The 21,515-nt window shown below is 39.4% G+C and overlaps 1 protein-coding gene across 2 annotated transcripts in view; it reads right to left on the reverse strand.

The window, feature by feature from the left end:
* Positions 1-21,515, reverse strand: part of mettl14 (methyltransferase 14, N6-adenosine-methyltransferase subun) — a 64,347-nt gene that overhangs the window by 26,823 nt on the left and 16,009 nt on the right. For both annotated transcript variants that reach the window (XM_048250844.1, XM_048250845.1), the window contains 2 exons: positions 15,542-15,619; positions 6,457-6,544 (listed from right to left, as the gene is read on the reverse strand). In XM_048250844.1, coding sequence (XP_048106801.1) covers positions 6,457-6,544; positions 15,542-15,619 — 166 coding nt within the window. The remainder of the gene's footprint in view (positions 1-6,456; positions 6,545-15,541; positions 15,620-21,515) is intronic.

Raw genomic sequence — 21,515 nt, forward strand, 5'->3', positions numbered from 1 at the left:
AACTTCATGTCTGGCGTACGCACATTTCTAATGTGTATCGTCAGTTGGCGACACTTAGAGGCAATGCAGCGCAACAACATTATATGATCGCGAGTCTAGGCCTTTATTTGCACAGTATATTGTGAAACGTGGGTTATATATAAAAATAGGCCTATGTTTCTAAATTTGGACATGCAACATGCGCAAATTCTACTAAGTTATGCAACAACCTATCTATGACAACTGTAGACTTATTAGAGGATAAAAATTAAAAGGGAATGTGAAACATAGCCTACACAGCCCCGATATTTGGTTACGCGATTGTTGATGACTGGTTATCAAACATTTCAGATTCTGAAGAGCTTTCCACAAAACCTGTGATAAATGGGGTCGGCTTCACGCATTTGCCCATGCCTTAACATCTGCCGAAAGTGTTTTCCTTCATATCACCGATAGTTTTCATTTTAAAAGAAATACATATGGGACAGGATCATGCATGTGAATAGAAAGGCTGACTAATAAGTGCGAATATAAGATATTTCCCTGATTGACTGCATGGCTACTTTGACTTTCCTTGAGTAAGCATGTGCATTATTGTCACACTTGTGTGCAAATATAGGATATGATCCAGAAATTCGTAATGTTGTTTAATGATTTTTTAATAAATGCAGTTAGGTGGCCTGGATCAACCCAGAGTTCATTCCATCTCAGGTGCACGCCACTACTGTTTTGGATACATTTCTTGGACACGATTTATTTAATGATTTTTTTTGCAAATAAATGCAGTTATGTTGTCATGGTCCAAATGCATTCAACCCAGTTATGGAGTGTAACCCGTCACCTACTTGCAGACTGACCAATTCTGCCACGGTCTTTTGTGCCTAGCCACTGGTTTGCCACGCAATGTTTTAGCCACTACTGTTTTTGTTTTGTTATTAATTTTCGCTTACAGATGATTTGGGCTTAATTTTTCACACACACAGGCATCCTTAGGTAAGGGGACCCTTAAGGCTTAATTTCTCCTTAGGTAAGGGGTTTATTTAAGGGTGTTGCACAGAATACCTTAAATTGTTTCTTTAGTTAAGGTATAACGTTAAGGGATACTGCATTGAAGGGGATTTACTGTCACAAAAATTCTATTGAGATTGTTCAACAGCTGTAACTAGCTGGCTAGTAGGTGATGTCGTTAGTTAGCAACCCACCGAACACAGTGAAGTTTAATGAACTTATCATTCGTCTCACCTTAAGAATCTGCTAAAATTATCCAGGTAGCAAGTAAGGCATGTTATAGACATGAACTGAGCAATACTAGCTGGCTAGTTAGAAATGATCCTGACTGATCCTGACTTTTTTGTTAATGTTTTGCCTAGCGAACCGAACCGAAACTCATGACAGGCTAACAAGACATCCACATCCACATGAAGTTAACGTTAGCCTACCACTAACGTCATGTAAACCACACAATAACAATAAGGCATGTTTCTGATAGTCCTATTTGACAGAGTAAGCATATTAGCAGAGAGGTTTTATTTTAAATTGTATAATTTTCAAAAAAGTATATTATTGCAAGTTGCACTACTTTTTGTATTGGTTTTATACAAGATGTTTGTGATTTGCACAGTAAAAGTTCTGTATTTTGACTGCAATTGTCTTTGCATTCTGATTAGATTCTTCATTAAAATCATGAGTGGCTCTTTGTAAACAGCATCATTTTCTGGGGCCATGGAAAACTGCATTACCCCTTGTGTGGAGTTATTCTACATCATGACAGTAAAATAGACCATCCTTAGTCAATGTACTGCAGCAATTCCTCCCTCAACCTGTAGAAAATGCTGTGAACATCTGATTATGCATGAAAAAAAATACCGTCATATACCGTGAAACTGTAAGACTTTTGAAAAATACCGTGATATACATTTTTGGTCATACCGCCCAGCACTACTACACTAAGATTCTGGAGGAAAAGATCAGGCATTGTGCCAAGAGACCTGCCCCAATAGGCATCATTGGACCATTAAACCATACAATGATCAAAAACATACAGCCAAACAAGGCAAGAAATGGTTAACAGAGAACAATGTCAACATTTTAGAGTGGCCCAGCCAGAGTCCAGACCTAAATCAGTCAAAAAAGTTAGCACAAGGCCAAAGTTATGGCAAATAATCGTTCCTGCCTCAAAACCCAGATTGCTGCCAAAAAGGTGCAGTCTACAATCATTGTGGAGACATGGAGACGCTTGGTAGGTATTATAAGAACCATTTTGAGAGCTTTGATGGTAAATAAAGATGTTTCCATTGATTATTTAACCTTCTAACACTGTTCTGGTCAAAAATGACCGATTTACACATTCCCTGTACCATAAATATGGCATTTTTCATCAAATTGCCTCAAGACCTTATGATATCCTTCACAAAAGGCATTTGAACACATGGAATTTATTGTGACTAATTTCTTTGAATTTTGAGGGATTTATTCAACTTGGTCACACTTTTTTTGTTAACGGTCAAAAATGACCGTCATAGGAAATGAATGCGAAAGAGTATAATTTTCATCAAGGAGATGAAAAGGGCCAGTCACATTACACGCGGCATGCGCTATGAAATGCATTATAGTCAATGGCTTGCGCACGCAAGAACTGGTCTGCCACTGCGCTGAGCAAACCCTTGTGCGCGCAGCGGTCAAGTTCAATCAGGTTGTACCGCGGCACGCTGTACATGTAAGTCATTGGTATTTTGCGCTGAGCCCAGTGGCAAGCACAACAAAAATCTTTGAGACGTTACTTCAACCAAGAGCAACCTAGCGGCGAGCGCAGCGAATACCGTGTACAATGTGATAGCCCCTTAAGACATCTCCATACATGCACTCCTACAAATAAGAGCAATTAAAACTGGACGGTCAAATTTGACCGCGAACAGTAAATTAAGGGGGGTAGCAACGAACAGTGTTTAAAGGTTAAAAAAGGGTATGAATAATTTTGGACATGCCATTTTTCATAAAAATGTTAAAAAAAAGATAAAAACTTTTTTTTATAAAAAAAAAAAAATGTTGATTCCATGTTTCTACCACATTGTCTTACAACCTTTTGGCATATGGCAGTGTCCTTTTCAGTCTGAACAAACATATTGGTCAAGAGAAAATCAACATTACATCTATATTTGCCAGGGGTATGAATAATTTTGTTGTTAACTGTATAGGCTATAGCAGGGTATTCGTTTGTGAAAATATTTCTGTTTACAACAATGATAAAAACAGCAGGGGAAGGGTGAAATGAACACTTTGAGCAAACAGGTGGCCAATCAGAGATTCGAAAACAAAGGAGAGACCAACATGTCACAATGCAAAAACGCCAGTTTCCCTATTTACATGCAACTGCGAAACTAGAGTTTTCCAAATCGTTTTGGTTTTCGTGTAAATGAGAGTTTCCCTATTTACATGCAATTGTGAAACTAGAGTTTTCCAAATCGTTGTGGTTTTCGTGTAAATAAGAGGTCAAACCAAGTTGAAAGTCTGCGTTTTCCCTTCGTGTAAACGGGATCTGTATTACTTACAAGCTGCTTTGAGGCAACACATCAAAAGAGCAATGCACCAGGCTAACATATGGAGCCTTGCCTTGGTTCCTAGCCCACAGTTACCAAGTCCTTCAGACTGGGGATTGATTGATACAGATGCAGCCACGTTGGACAATACTCCCTGAGGCATTACAGGCATGCAATGAGCTTGTGCACTGTGGTTGTAAAAAGGGTTGTACCGGACACTGTAAATGCAAAAAGGCAGCATTAATGTGCACAGCACTCTGCACATGTGCTGGTGACTGCAGTGACTAAAGCCGTTTTGTAGGCCTTTTTCTTACCTCCAAAAGCTAAGGGCTCTACAACAACTTTCACTGTACTATTTTAGAATTCTGATTTGTTACCTGTTCAGTGTTACATTGGGGATTTGTGATAGGAGTTCAAGTTGTGAGTTTCTGATAGCTCAAGTTCAAGTAGGGCTACATTTTTGTCATGTCCATATTTATATGGAATTGTTTGGTGAAATTATACATTTTGTACTTGGATTTGCCCAATCATTGGATCTTTTGACACCAGTAATGTCACAACATATTAGAGGTCAGTGACCTCTATCTGACCTCAGAGGTCAAACTGAGAATGCCTCCAGATCTTGAATTAAAGCGTAGGTAATCAAGAACAAACCCTGAAAGTTTCATGCTTCTTCTTGAAATGCTTCATAAAAAGCAAGATCGTTGAGCTTAACAGCCCCACTATTAGTATTCTTGCATCGTGCACACTACGTGGTTAGCTCACGCATATATTCCACAATAGACCTTTACCATCCCCAACTGCTTTCAATACAATGGAATGCCATCCTTTCCTATTAAAGTAGGTCACAAGGATACTCTTCAGGTGCAATGATCGGGATGTGGCTTCCATCAATTACACCAGTGTTTCTTAACTGGTGGGTCGGGACCCAATAGTGGGTTGCAGAACCATTCTGGGTGGGTCGCGGAGCTTGTGGTTAAAGAAAAAAAAAAACTATATCACCCATTTAAAATGCTACCTTATCAGATCTAATATTGGACCTTTATTTTAATAGACTTTATTTGTATAGTCATTGCCATTGATATAGACAATGTTTATGTGACAAGTCATGTCGGACATCATTAGCCTAGGCTACGACCCTGAATATTTGAAGTAGGATATGGATTCACTTAAATTGAGACAAAATGGGACAGAAATCCCAGTTCACTGAATTGCTGGCACATGAGAGAAAATTCACATGTTCAATGAAAAAACAAGTGTGTTTTTTTTTACAAACACAAATCAACCAAATAACATAATAATATGCTGATAGCTTTTGCTCTTTTCAAACACAATGAAGCCAGGTGCGACATGACCTTTCATCAATCCACTTGCAGTAGGCCTAAATCCCAAACACAATTGATAAACAAACTGCCCAATTTGTGATTGTTTTTAGAGATTTTAGAAATGTTATACAGATGCTACAGATTTTGTGGCTGGTGCTGCAAATATTTTAACCTCTGTAGCACCAGTGCTACATGCAAAATAAGTTAACATATAGCCCTGTGGATTGCTGCAATAAATGTGTGGTCTAGAATCATTGTGGAGAAATGGAATGTCTGGGTAGCCATCATGAGAACCATTTTAAGTGCTGTTATGACAAAAAAAATTCATTAAATTTTTTTTGTCAGGAGAAAGTCATGGAATGTAACATTTGACCAACTTTGTTCTAACAGAAGCTAAATACAATACGGCCAGTAAAGGGGTGACCTTAATATTCCAGAAATGAAGCCTTGAGTATTGGACAAGAAAATCAGTCCATGCTAGGCAAACTCAGATTTATCAGACCTGTTTGCATCTGAGGTGTACCTCTATTTGCTGCATAGATTACTTCAGCAATACTTCCTTCAGGCTAATGAGATAACGTGAGTGTTCACTGACTTGACAAACTCTAACTATAATGATTCCATCTGTAATTCAGAGATAACCTCTTTGCCATGGTGTAAGGATTGTTTCACAGAATAGCATCTGTGGTAATTCACAGGATTATTTGTCCTTCAGAATCCTTCAGATTCTGCAATGTTTGACAGACATAACAACAAAGAGGCGGGCTTTGCTTAGTAATGCAAAAGATATCGTTAAATATATCGGTAAAAGAAGCACACATTGGGTTTCTCGGCTCTATGCAGTGGCTATTCAAAATTACGTAAAAATTATGTGCAATGAACTGACACTTCGAATAACTCGGGCTACTTTGGACTTGAGACTTTGAAAAAAACAACGACAATTGCGACTGATAATATTCAGTATTCATTATTGAATGTTTAGCTGGAATGATGTATGTTTAAAGCATGCATACCTGCGGTCATGTAATTGGGCTATGGGTTTTCTACAGGAATGGCATGTTTGAATAGCCTGGTCCTACCAGACTCTGGTACATTTCATAATGTAGAGAGTCTGGCCACTTTCCATTGCCAAGCGTTAACTTCCTTGAAGGCGAGTACTCTGTTGAAGTTTAAAACTATTGGATCTGCCATAACCAATCGCTAACGTTTGGTCGTGACGCATGTCTGGCTCAAACTAGCTCACAACCTCAACGTCATCGTTCTCAGCCACTCCCTCTGTTCGCTGATTGGACCTGCAGATTTTTGCAGGCGAAAACCCACGAATATACCGCAGACCCAGACGACATACTGAAGGGAAAATTGAGCAGAAGTACGTAGGAGAGCGGTGCCAGGCTAATGTTTGAACTGGCACTGCACTAGTTTAAGCAAATCCAATTGAAAATGCATTTGGAACACCATATTAGTAGTCTGGAAAATACATTTGATAGTAATTAAATGGCTAAAACAGCTCCTAATAAAACAAAATACTTAAAATGGATCTTGAAAAAAGGAGAAAAAATGCCAAACAAATCCCAACACTTACTGCTGAAATACTGAATAAAATACCCTGTGCTTACCAACATCTCTGATGAAGTTCTGTGGACGATACCCTGTGTCCACAAAATGCTGGCAATAATCATTATGAGGATTTAGGCTTTGTGTTCCCTGGAACAATGTAAAGAGAACACAGTGAATTCATGATTTTAACCTTTATTGTAATTATCAAGGACAAATGGACTGAGCACTATTCAGTGATTCCAACATCCCTGTGACTATGACGCTACACAAATGCTCTTTGTAGACTAAGTGGAACATCAAATTTCTTTTATATTTGTAGCACAAAAAGGTTTATTGTGTGGCTATGGTACAGGCCAGAAATCAAAGGGAATATAGAAATCTAATAAGGGAAAATAGCCCTTTCAAATTGTATACAACATAAAAAGTTAAAATGCAACACTTGTAAACATTTGTTCAAAATTCAAAAACAAAAACACCAAAATAAAACTAGAAATGCAATTCTAAAGAATAACCTGTGCATGAAAATGCAAAAAATGGCATGGAAAATATCATATACGGTTAAAGGAATACTTCACCGATTTGCATTAAGCTTTGCATCATTAGAAACCCGGTAGTATTTTTGAATGATTGTGCTTACCGCCCTCATTTCCCCTGAGAAGAGAGATATCTGTATTTCTGGGCTGGAAAAAAAATCCCCCAATGGTGCAAAAATCATCATTTTGAGTCATCGGAGGATTTTTTAGCCAGAGGCTGGAGACTACATTGCTAGTTCTGCATGTTTTCAATCCGGCCATAGGGGATGGGAATGTACAAATACTGTCTGCCATCTTTCTTTGAAGCTATGCTATCAGGCAAGGCTCTTGCTCTGCGGAAAAAGCTGAGAAGTAACGCCGATGGCAGAGGGTAGCAATCACTCTCGCATGAAAGTCTCATTCCACTCACTCCAGACTTTGGGAAATTGCCTGTGTGTTCCTGTTTGCCTGCATGTGTATGCGTGTTTATGTGTTTCTGCCAGGGATGGTATTTAAAAATGTTGTCCACCTGCCACTGTGGCTGGTGGATTCCAAAAATCTACCAGCCACTCAACATTTTTACCACCCACTACAGATACATGAAAATGTGATATGATCATAGTAGCCAAAATGGTCACGTTATCGTCATTATTGCTGACATTGTTGTGGAGATGAAGGATTAAATAGAAAATGCAATTCCAGAGAATTACCATTGCATGTAAATGCAAAAAAGCTGCTGTGTATAACATATTACTTACAGTATGATTATTCAGATTACATAGTCTTACAGTATTCTTGAAAACCACTTACTTGGTTAGATGTTAGCTTAGAGTATATGACAGTCAGTAAAAATAAATTGTCAATTCAATATTGATCAACATTCTTTGTTTTAATACAGCAGAATGATACTCAGAATACACTAATGAACACTTACCAATGTAAGCTTCAAGTAAAAATCACAGTTGTGTATATTATATATACAGAACTTGATAATGCCAATCATATTATCCTAAGACAGATCTATTTATCAGTGGTAACTCTGAACTGGCAGCAACAGCTAGAGGCCTCAGTTAATGGTATTAGGTCAAATTTGATGGTGATACATACACTGAAGAATACAAGAGTCAGCCCTTCAGATGATCAGTTTTAGACAGAACTTAGGTTAGAATCTTATTTTTCACACAGCACAGCTCAGGTCTAAAAAGAGAGGTCTAACAGCACAGCTATGTTTCACAGATGTTACAGCACAGGTATGATTAAAGGTATGAATGGTTGACAAATAATATGATTCAAAGGTATACATGTTCCATATAGTTAGTGAGTATAGTCCTCACACAACAATATATTTCTCAGAATGTCTCAGTGTAGATCTCAGATAAGTCTTAGTATGGTTAAATGGTATGTGCACAGATATGGTCACATGTTTGTAAGAATGTAGTAGGTATGTTGCTAGCAACATTGTCAGAGATGTATGGTTGACAGGTGTGCACACAGACATCACCACTGGTCTGGTCTGGTCTGGAACCTAAAAGGCAAAAGCAAAAGCAAGTTTAACAGTTATACCAAAACAAGGAATGTCTGCAATTGTACAATTGTCCAATAAAACAAAGGTATTTAAGTGAAGTTGTTACATTACATTAGGCTGACACATTATAACCTAACGACTAACATGGTAAACAGTTTAAGCTTTTTAAACAATTTCAGTTTTAGTATAGGTGATAGTTAATCATATTTTTTTAAAATATAAAACGTAAACAGCTTAGAAAACTTTGCAGGCAAAGGGTCTGTTGTTGCTGTTGATAATCATATGAGTAAGGACGGATCATTCTGATACTAAGTATCTTGATAACCAACTGCTAGCCTATAACTTAAACAGCTTGCTAGGTCTGTCAGCCACATTTTTTCCTACAGATTACAATGTACTACAACTGGAAAGTTTGATTCACGTGCCAGGCTACACTTTAATTTATAGACCAGAACAATGCAGAAATGAGTAGGCCAAGTAAACATTGTAGCCTATGTTGACAACACAAACATAATTGCTCAACTTCTGTTGTGTGTTTTAACAAGACTTTAGTCGTATTGTCCATTTCCTAACAGTAGCCTATTCATGGCTTTCATACGGTCCCTTTCCACAGGAGTATTAATAAAGCACCAATGCATTCATAATCTAGGTGCTTGATTGTATACAACTGTTGAAAGGGACCTGATGAAACCCATCAATAGACGAACTATAGTATACCGTGATAGTGTTTACTTAGGCTACGTAAGAATCAGGAGTGTAGAATGAAACGTAGCCTGGCCTATTTGATACACAAACAAGCGGTGTACAACGTTAAACATATGTTAAAACAGGAGCATATATTTGTTAACTTTAACTAAAATGTGAACGGTAGAAGCTATAACGTTATGACCATCAACAAGTAACGTTATTCATGCCATGAATGAAACCCATGATGGGTTTCATCAGGTCCCTTCACACAGCCTAGCCCTAGGCTATAATCAAGCACCACGAAGTCTGCATTCATAATCTATTCTAGGTGCTTGATTCTATACACCTGTGGAAAGTGAACTGATGTTGAACAGAGCCTATTATCTGTAGTCCTACTTCTCTGGTTTACGTTAACGTTCTAGTTAAAATGCTCCTGGTAGGTAGGCCTTATGAACAAATGTAACGTTAGTGCATTAGCTGCTACGTTTGATTGTCGTTAGCTATCGAAACCTACAGCTATCGGTCACTGTAAAGTTGACGACATATTAACGTTGATTAACAGTGGGTTTCCTTACATAATACATATCAACGTAGTAAGGTGCTAACGTCAACTATTTAACGTTAACGTTACCTTACGTTATAACGTTAGTTTAGTTATTTGTGACCCATCATTTCATACACGCTAACGTTACATAATGTTTGACGACATAAATGACTCAAATACCAAAAACCGGAACACTTACCTTGTCTGTAATTAGAGAAATGTGCCTCTGAAGGAGAGTTTTACGAGCAAATAAAGTGACCAAGGCACAGCAGGTGAAGACGTTCAGAAGCTCACGTTCAACTGTTGATTGCTTTCAGCTGGAGGTCACGTCATAATGCTAAAAGTTGCCGCCACGGCAGTCAATGTTAAGTCAATGGGAATTTATTGCTCTTTTTTTATCGTAAATATCTCAAAAAGTATAAAGTTCACAAATGTAAAATTACTTCGTACAATTGTCCGTTACAAGACCTTTGTAGGAGTGTTTGAATGACGTCAAACGGTTCAGTGGTTTTAGTGTCATTAAACGTCAAATTTGGTCGGAAGAAGAATAATAATAACAGATAATAAGAAGAAGAACAGTGATAATAGTCCATGGCATTTACATGCAATGCAACAACAGGCAAAAACTATCTCCAAAGAGCTATATTTACTGAAAAGATAATGTTTCACGATTCTCGTGAGATTTGTCGTGCCGCCGTTCTTGAAGTTGCATGGCTGGTTTTCTCGGAAGGGACACGCTACGTCTATAGCTATGCTAGGTGAGAGATTCGCCTATTACAAGTTCGTTTACCATCAAATTGGCTTTGTAATGGTTATATTAAGGTGTAAATCTTGCATAGTGTACCTTTAAGCACAGCTCAGCTTTAAAAAAAAAAAAAATATTTAGCATTTAGTGAAAATAACTCATTAAGGCTACTAGGGCTGTCACTTTTGTGAAAAAATCCTGTTCGATTTTTGAGACATAAGTGTTCATTGAATCGATTGTAAAATCGATTTTTTTATGTCTAAAGACGTTTCCATTTTCAACGCCAAATATAGGCCAATCCACAAACAACTAACAGGCATTAGGACGATCGTAAAGAGGGCGCTTGTAGACGCAAGCCAGCAATATTTCTGATGATTTATTGGTGTGAAGTTTCGTGCACAATGACAAACATGACTGCAGGCTTCAACATAGCTGTGTCTGTGTTTACGATTAGAAATGTCAAACAAATTTTGCCTACGTAGAACTCAATTGCACAGTTTGCATAGCCTACCGCTTTGTTCTTCTCCATAGTTTGATATACCAAAAATCTGAAGTACTTCCACATCGAACTCCTCAAGTTATTGGGGCCCATCACTCGTCTCTCTACATGTCGCACAGGTTGATCACGTTGTCCTCCATTTTTTGGCAAAACACGAGCAGCACAGCAACTGATTGAAACAGCCGTTTCCGGTGCGTAAAATGGGTGGGAATTTTCTTCTTAGCTTTCGCAATGCTTACTGCACTTCGGAATTCTTTTATATTCTTGTTTGTGAATTTTGTTACATCTATCTTTTTTATTTGTTTAATTCGTTAATAGTGTACATATTTGGTTAAACTCGATTCCCTATTTTAGTTTTCGAAACTTGTGTTGTTTGGTCCAATCGATTGTGCAATCGATTTTCGAATGTAAAGTGACAGCCCTAAAGGCTACATCTACAAACTCTTAGCCATGAGCTGTATATCTTCTGATTTTAATATTTACAGCTATCTAGGCGATATTGTTAACATTTATTTGGTATTTGGCCTTTAATGAAATAATGTATTGAACAAAAGCCCAAAGCTGGAGACCACATAGAAATGTGCTACAATTTCAAAACTGAATTACTCTGGAACCGCTAATTGTACAGGGAAATGCTTTACACCTTTGTGTTCCGTGAGGTCTGCTATTTATTCTGATATATGGGTTGTAATTGGCCTAGAAATCTAGACGCGCCCCTAGCAGCAGCAAATTATATTTGCTGCCAGGGCTAGTCTAGCAACTCTCCGTTGGCTTGTGAGCTCCAGAAATCGAAACTCAATCAGGCCAATGAAATCGTGTATAGAGTCGTTAGGTGGGCTTAACATAATGATTGATGGCAGAGTTGCAACGGTTTGGCTTGAATTCCCTGCTACTTGAAAACAAATAAAATGGATGTTGCTGTTGGCGAACAGTGTGACACGAGTTAAGCTTTTATTAAGTTGGCAAACGTTTGAACTAGCCAACTAGCTCCGCTGGTGGGAAACGCATGGGACTCATAGCGCGGCCGCTGTCCTATTGCGTGCAGAGGGAATTTGAAAGACAACTGATTATCCCGCCCCTCGGACTGAGCACTGCGAACGGTGAGTGCCCAGACCCTACATTTTAATGTGGGTCTGGCTCGACAGGCTAGGTTGTAATATGTTGAGTAAAGAGTTTGTGAGATATTCCACCATGATGAATGGGTGTGGATATGTGTGTCTGTCTACCTCATAGGTCTAAATAGCAGTGTCATAGTTTTCTGTGAATGTGTCACGGTCCGGATTAAAGTAGTAGCCTATGCTGGCCACTTCAAAAAAGAACTATTCGCATGAGAATATTAGCCTGTGAAGACACAACACAAATCCACAGATCTTGCTAGGTTTATGTTTATGCAGTCATCCTGAAATAACCGTAACAGTGGCACATGAAAGCATAGCAACAGTTTCCACAGTAGTGGTGGAAAGTGAAGTGCTGCACTAGTGTCTATATGCTGCGAGTGACTGCTCACTGGTAGTTATTGTAGATAACTTTAAAATCAGCGTGATTTATGTGTGCGCGTGCGACGTGCGTGTTTATACAGTGGGTTGCTTAAGTTTACACCCCCATGTTAAAGTTGACTAAAAAGAGGAATAAAAAACATCTTTTGAAAATTAAAAAAAAAAAAAAAAAAAAAAAAAAAAACGGGGAAAAAAAATCCACCTTTTTAGGACACTATTTTTTTTGTGAATCAATAATGTATCATAAATAAAGAAATGTTCTTCATTAAAGTATATAAGTATATATACACTCTTTTGAGGTCTCTGCATTTATCCCAATCCGTGAATTAGTGAAACACACTGCACACAGTGAACACACAGTGAGGTGAAGCACACACTAATCTCGGCGCAGTGAGCTGCCTGCAACAACAGCGGCGCTCAGGGAGCAGTCAGGGGTTAGGTGCCTTGCTCAAGGGCACTTCAGCCGTGGCCTACTGGTCGGGGTTCGAACCGGCAACCCTCCGGTTACAAGTCCGAAGTGCTAGCTAACCAGTAGGCCACGGCTACCCACACAAAAACAGGGTGCATAAGTATACACCCCGCTATGTTAAATTCCCCTAGAGGCAGGCAGACTTTTATTTTTAAAAGGCAGTTATTTCAGGATCCAGGATACTATGCATCCTGATAAAAGTAATTTTTTGGGGTTGTGGAAATAACAGATAAGGCTAATGTGTGTATGTCTTTATGTGTGTGTATGTGTATTTATTTGTGTGTGTGTGTGTGTCTTTATGTATGTGTTTCTGTGTGTGTGTGTGTGTGTGTGTGTGCATGTAGCTTATATGGGCCACCATGAACGAAATTCCACGACACTTGGCATGCATTCAGAGGGTGTCATAATGATCCTACACTTCAAATTTCGTACAGTTTAGAAACTGTCAGCCAAAGATACCTGCGATTACAGTGCCTCGTTTTTGTCATTTTATTTTTAACTAGGTGGCGCTATACCTCAAATGAGTGAAAATGGGATGTGCCGACATGAACCATGGAGACCAAAATACACAAATAATTTACTCATTCTCGAGATAGTCACAGAAAACTGTGTCCGGCCATCTACAGGCCAATTGGAGTTTAGTCATCAAATGTACACATTAACTTATTGAATGGGCCCCCCATGAATAGAATTCCACGAAACTGGAAACTGGCATGCCGTCAGAGGGTGTCATAATGATCCTACACTTTTGAAGATGCAGTTTTGAACATGTCAGCCAAAGATACCTGTGATTACACCTAATTTTTGCTTTTTCATTTTTAACTAGTTGGCGCTATACCTCAAATGAGTGTTGTCTGTCTTGTATGTCTTAGTGTCACGGGAACGCTGGCAACTACGCCGCTCCGTTCGGCATGTTTTGTGTTTGTTTTTTTAAAAAATGTTTTTGTCATGTCTTGGGTGTCACATGTACGCTGGCGACTACGCCGCTCCGTCCGGCATTTTTTGTGTTATTGTCTTTTGTTTTGTGTCAGTGTCTTATATGTGGAGCGCTTTGGGTAACACTCTGTGCATGTTAAATGTGCTATACCAGTGGTCCCCAAACTTTTTCTTCCGATGGCCAGCTTACTATGCCTGGCTGTAAGAGAGGGCCAGAGACTCGGAATATATCAGTAACCATAAATAGCTTAGTGCTGTGAACAACAGCAGTCTACCTTAGTTGAATATTCCATTACATTTAATCTATAGGCTATTGCAATTTAATACCATTGTTAGCTGTGTTTATATTGCCATCATGCCATATCAGTGTAAAATTTAACTCAAATTAAATAATACTAATAAAAAGACTTTTGCATTCCCAAAAGTATTAGCAGGTAGTCCCAAAAGTATATTTCATCAAAAATGTGTGAACCATTCTAACTTTCACTCACCTGAACTTGTGAACATTGTATGAACATTTGAACAAATAAAAATAATTATCCCAGAAAGTCCCAGAAATATGACTTGAATATAAGTTAGTTAGTTATTAACAATTCATTGATAAACTTTTAGAATACTTTGAGCACTGATGCAGTCAGCATAGGCCTCTTACATTGTTTGCAGGTAGGACTACATTTTTGATGGCAAACGCGAAACAGTGCCAAAACAACCACCAGTGGACAAAAAAGAGTATTACATGTGTACTGTTAAGACTCCATAGAAAATGAATGGGGGAAATTGCGGAGGTTATAGTTTGACGATTTCATACTCCCGTGCGGGCCAGATGCTATACTACGAACATGTTTTGGGGGGCCACCCAAAATGAGGTGGCAGGCCGTATCCGGCCCGCGGGCCGTAGTTTGGGGACCACTGCGCTATACTAAATAAAACTGACTTGACTTGACTAAAAAGGAAAAATACTTGTACTTTTGAATTCTTAAGTATTTTTAAGAGCAACTACTTCTGTACTTCAACTCAAGTACAAATTTTCCTTTGCAACGTTCACTTGTATCGGAGTAAAATTTAACAAGGTGTATCTGGCGGCAGCCGTGGCCTACTGGTTAGCGCTTCGGATTTGTAACCGGAGGGTTGCTGGAACCCCGACCAGTAGGCATGGCTGAATTGCCCTTGAACAAGGCCCTAAACCCCTCACTGCTCCCTGAGCGCCGCTGTTGTTGCAGGCAGCTCACTGCCCCGGGATTAGTGTGTGCTTCACCTCACTGTGTGTTCACTAGTGTGTTTCACTAATTCACGGATTGGGATAAATGCAGAGACCAAATTTCCCTCACAGGATCAAAATAGTATATACTTATAATGCACTTATTTATACTTTGACTTAAGTAAAGGAATTGTTTACTTTGTCCACCTCTGGTAGAGTGAATTGTCAACTCAGCACTTCATCGTCAGGTAGTAGAAAAAACTGGCGTCACAAATCCCTTAACCAATCATATTGCCATTAAGCTTATTATTTGATGTTTATAAGGAAGTTTTCCTTCATAAAAATCAGTTGCTAGATGGCAGGGATATTAGACTCAATATAATTGGTGCTCAGGTACCAATATTAGAACGGTCAATCTGCAAAAGGTTAGATATTACAAATAGATTTTTCAGAAACCAAAAAGATACAAAAAATGCTTACATCAGACAACATGTAGTGACATGTTTACTAGTGACATTAACTCTGGTCTCTACCTTAAGGAAGGTGCTTGAGTCTTTGTAAACTTCTTCATATGGACTGTTCACATCTGGCTGCGGAGGTTCCATCTCATCCTTTTTTGAAAAAGAAGAAACATTAAAATACGTCACTCATAAACACCTTGAAAGGGAATTCCAGCATTTTCAACCTGAGACCCTTTTGTCAGATGTATGTACTTTAATTAGTAACAGTCCATGGATGAAAACAGGAAGGGAATTTATATGTTATGCGGATAAGAAGTTTTACCCGTCTTTTTCACCTGATGACTACCATTTCTGCTTGAATGTGTGCATACCTCAGGGATATTTCAGTCTGGATGAAAGTGAGACATTTTCAGCTCAGTCTCTTCAAAAATTTATTTTGAAACCACTTTTTATTTTGAAACCATTCCTTCCGCGAGATCAGCTACTAAATATAACAGAAAATTAGACGTGAACATGGAGAAATTAAATAACACAGGATGATAATTTGACTGTTATAACACAAGGCGAAGCGACACAAGGTCAGTGTTCAAACAACACAACAAACAGGGCAGCCGTGGCCTACTGGTTAGCACTTCGGACTTGTAACCGGAGGGTTGCCGGTTCGAACCCAGACCAAGGCACCTAACCCCTCACTGCTCCCCGAGTGCCGCTGTTGTTGCAGGCAGCTCACTGCGGCGGGATCAGTGTGTTTCACCTCACTGTGGGTTCAATGTGTGCTGAGTGTGTTTCACTAATTCACGGACTGGGATAAATTCAGAGACCAAATTTCCCTCACGGGATCAAAAGAGTATACTTATACTTCAATTCTGATTATTCCCCGAATAATCACCCGATAGCAAAAGTAGCGCCTGTTGTGGAAATGGCACATCAGAAATTTAGGATGTATTACCAGCATGGTTGTGACATCTCCATTCATGAAGCCATCAAAGGATTTAAAGGCAGCACAGAGCTACGGATCTAAATGCCTTTCAAACCAGAAAAGTTTGGCATCAAGTTCTGGGATCGGTGTAACGGCAACACTGCGTACATATCAGACCTCCAGTTGTACTCAGGCAAACGAGACCAGACACCTGTTCAGCGGCTCTAAAGCTTAGGATAAAGCAGTGGTTCTCAAAGTGTGGGGAGGGCCCCACTAGTGGGGAATGGAGACATGACAGGTGGGGTGCCAAAAAAGGAGGAAATGTATTTTTTTGTGCAGGGTTCCCACGGGTCATGGAATTTCTGGAATATCATGGAATTTTAGAAAGTCTATTCCAGACATGGAAAGTAGAGGAATTTTATAATTTTTGGGGCAAAGTCATGGAATATCAGGGAATTTTGTTAGCCTGGGTGCCAGCCGAACTTAGTCCCGCCCACAACATTTGAGGTCGGGAAGTTCTAGCATTGCTCTGTTGTGGAGCAACCAGGGGGTCAAGAGCGTGCAGATTAGCTTCGGCATGTTAGCATACGCCATTTTCAAATATGGCGCTGCATGGAGCATTTGGAACCAGATCCATGCACGAAAATCTGTGTTGGGCACGAGCTCTCATGCGCGTACATGTTGGTGGGCGGGTACCTATCCGGCGGCTACAGCCAAACGTTATTCAGTGCATATTTCTTGAGGAGCCTATGAGAAGACGTGCATATTGTGGTTGTTTATCCATCATATGACAGATAAAGACAATTGTATTGATCTTGTTTCGTTGTTGTTTGTCCCGAACAAACATAACCTAAACATGATTAAAGACAATAAATTACACAACAGCGGCATAAAGACCTTGTCTCGTTACACCATGGGTCTCCAACATGTTGCTCTCAACCTATAGCCGCCCCCTTTGGAGCTTGCCAGAGGCTGAAGCACTAGGCTACTACATTTAAACACAATTATTGCCGCGAGGCATTCCAGCCTACGAATTTAATAAAAAGTAAACCATGCATAATTAAAAAAAAAACTCAATGTAGGCTACTTCGCTATGCAATAAGGTTTCCATTAGAGCACAGCGCACGTTCAATGAATGAAGGAAAGGCCTTCTCGCAATAAACAGCTGGAAATTCCAACACTTTTTCAACAACACGAAACTTTACAGTGATCATCAAATACCCTCTAGATCTAAATGCCCATCAGTCTCAACATTTAACTATATAATAAAAGTCAAAAAGTAAATGAAATCTCATACCAAAACCGAAAATCATCTGCGTTTGATAGCCTGGTATGCTGCTCCAAACAAAACGCATGTCTCACAATAACGTAGAAAAGGTCTGCCTCGAATAAGCCTACCTCAAATAAATACCTGTGTTTTGCGCAGCCTAAGTAAATAGCAGACGCTGGACATAATTTAGGATTTACGGAAAGTATGCCATCATATGATGTTGGACGCCTGGCGATGCTCTGGCCGTCTACTGTGCCTCTGACACCGCTGCCTCATTTGGATGGTAACTCCACAGGTGAGCGCGAAGATTGGATGTCGTGGATGCGCAAGTAAACTGTTTTTTGCTGAGCCCGCAGACAACATTCTCTTTAACGGTTACTTCACCATCTGCGGTGTACAACTCAAAGTAAAGACACCACATTTTAGATGAGTTGGGGATGTAATTGTCCGCTCAGGCTGACCGTTCTGTGCGTTATCTTCAATACTATCTTCAATAATATTGAATATCTTCAATATTATTTTCAAAACAGGGTGGCTATTGAGGGCTCTGGCTCCAGTCATTATTGTGGCTACTGGCTATTATTGGCTTGATTTGGTCATGGGCCAACACTAGAATACGTTTAGAGCACCCGCTATGAGATGGCAAACAATAAAAAAAACAAAAAAAACAATCATAGACTGTAAAAATGCGCTACACTTTTTACACAGTTTATTTATAGTTCGACTACGGATATTTCACGTCATGTTCGAATGCATATTTGCAGCAGGACAGCAGGCAGACCGCTCTTAGTTAGAGCCGCTGTTATCCAATGAAATTAAGTTAAACCTTCAGGGCGACTTCACTTTCGGACTCCATCTCCGTTCCCGAGCAACTTTTTCTTCTTCTTGTTATGAGGCAAGGACTTTATGTGCATTATCGCCACCCTCTTACTGGAGGAGGACTCTCTTTTTACAGAATATCCAATAAAAATCGACGTTGGTCCATGCGTCATTTCCAGCTTTGTAACTTGGCGCATGGTCAGAGCCGACTGCCGCTGGATCCGAACCCCAGTGTTCAAGATGCCGTTGACTATGAATTGGCCGGATTTACTAGCCTAGCCTCCACCATTCATTTGTATGGAGGGCGGGACTTAGTCACTCTCTCCAGTTATATATAATACCTCCATGGGAGCAACTATGCTCAAACCAGAGCTGTTAGGACCAATCAAATTGGGCTTTACGATGATGGACAAGTGAGCAATAGCGCCTCATCTACCACGTCATCATTTCAGAGATGGCTGCAGACATACAGACCCAATAAAAGGTAGTTCATCTTTTCCATACAATTAGATGAAAACAGACATCAGCAATGCTGCATTACTGCTGGTTTTCGTTCGCTTTTGCTGTGGAAGTGGTCTGCTTTTCTGTGGAGAGCTACCAACACGAACCATGGCCCAGGAATTTTTTCGATGCCTTGATGATTATTTCACCCGTAATGGCTTTTACGTAACCAACTTTGTTGTTCAGCACTATCAACTATGAATATCCAAAAGCAGAAGAAAAACAATTAAAGATGCCCTGCCACACGTATTTCATTACTTTGTGGTAAGTTCTACCATGGACTCTAACATTTTTTGTGGAAAACATGCCTTGGTTACCTTGTTTCAAGCCATTCTAGTGTGGTATTGAAAGCCTGCATGAAGACTTGGCTCGATTTGCGCCAGTTCTCATTAATATTCAACGAGCTAAGCTGCTTGACTCTGATTGGCTAACAGCTAGTAGGTTTCGTCCATAACATGACAGTCGTTATTAACTAATTTTAGCTTCATGGCATGAACTTAGCTTGGCTAGCGAGTGCTAGCATTGTCCAAATGTGCATAAATAAAACCTGCTAGGCTAGCGAGTTCATTAAACCTGTATAACATAGTACTTCCTTGAGTTGACAATTACGTTTTACTTACAGGCACTGGTCGTAGACTGTGATGGTAGCCTGCTCCAGGCTTCAACAGCAACCTTTTTGCAAAGCCTGTGGCATTGTTCCAAAAAATAAACTGAAGCCATTTGATCCTCAAGTCTGGGTTCTTGGGCAAAATGCATTGTTAAAGTTCTATTTGTGCATAGCACAGAAGTCTGTTGACATTCAGCCATTCTTGCATAGGCCTACGAAAACTGTCAGAGCTAAACAAATTTTGTGGGCATGGTCTCAACTGGGCGAGCTCATGAATAGTAATGAGCTCATCAATTCCACGTCAATCTGAAGAGTTTTTGCAATTGGCCTAATTTCTCTGCTTATTTCTTTTCAGTGGCTAGAGCTGACAGAGGAGTTAGCTGTTCATTTTCACATTCACGACATAGCACAAACACATATGGACCTAACATGTTTAAAAAAATACAAGTAAAAACAGTTTTGTGTGGCAGGGCACCTTTAAAACAATAAAAGTGTAAAATGAATACAAAATCAAAGCTGGATGTGCATATTGAAATTGTAGTTACTGTATTTTCCGGACTATAAGTCGCTCCTGAGTATAAGTCGCATCAGTCAAAAAATGTGTCATGAGCAGGAAAAAAACATATATAAGTCGCAACCGACTATAAGTCGATTTATTTAGAAATGTATTTCACAAAAATCCAAAACCAAAACAGAGACTATGTAACTGGATTATTGAGGCCAAAAAGATTAATGAAGATGGAGTGAAGGGAGCCAAGAGGAGGGCAGGAAGGTAATTGCAAAGCAAAAGATTCACTGAAAGAAAATGCCATGAGGTGCACCAAAATGTTACTAAAATGTGGAGAATACAATGCAATCAAGCATTTTGGGCGATGTGGAGTCACAAGCTGGCAGCAGATTAAATGCTCATGAGAGAGAAAAAGATGCCGTTTTAGAGGTGACCGAAACAATAGGCCTATAGGCCCGACGGTAATTGTAAAGCAATTTACAAAAGATTCACTGAACAAAAATGCTGATATGATACATGAAAATGTAGCTAAAAATGTGGAGAATACAATGCAATCAACCTTTTTTTGGCGATGTGGAGTCACAAGCTGGCAGCAGATTAAATGCTCACGATAGAGAAAAAGACTGTTTTAAAAGGACGTGACCTAGCTGAGGCAAGCCATGGCAATAGGCCAATAGGCCCGAAGGTATTTGTAAAGCAATTTACAAAAGATTCACAGAACAAAAATGCTGATGTGGTACATGAAAATGTAGCTAAAAATGTGGAGAATGCAATGCAATCAAGCATTTTGGACGATGTGGAGATACAAGCTGGCAGCAGATTAAATGCTCGAGAGAGAAAAAAAATCATGCGGGTTTAAATTGACGACGCAGACAGACCGCTGCAGCAAGCAGGTGATATTTAGACATGTATTTCACAAAATCAAAGACTAAGAACAGACAGACGTAACAGATGTAACTGTACACATTGAGGCCAAAATATTGAGAATTCTACAGGGAATGTTAATGAAGAAGAAGGAGTATAGTGGCAAGAGGCAAGCCGAAGGCTGCTGACAAGGCCCGACACTAATTGTAAAGCAATTTACAAAAAAAAAAAAAAATCACTGAACTCAAATTTCATGTGGTACATGAAAATGTAGCTAAAAATGTGGAGAATGCAATGCAATCAATCATTTTGTACGATTTATTGGCACAGGCTGGCATGCAGCAGAACAATTGCTTGGCTGGCCACCTCAGAGAGAGTGAGAAAAAAAGATGCACATTTAAAAGGGTCTAAATTCCAGCGCGGAATTGCGGGTATTGCGAATAAATTATTACTTAGTTTTGAGCATAATAATAAAAGTCCCGCAAATCTAGCCATCATAATGCGAGAGATTCCCACACATTTTACCCTGTACCCTGTCTGACATTACTATAATAATGG

This window comes from Alosa alosa, chromosome 8 (assembly GCF_017589495.1).
Source record: "Alosa alosa isolate M-15738 ecotype Scorff River chromosome 8, AALO_Geno_1.1, whole genome shotgun sequence".
Classification (NCBI taxonomy): Eukaryota; Metazoa; Chordata; class Actinopteri; order Clupeiformes; family Clupeidae; genus Alosa; species Alosa alosa.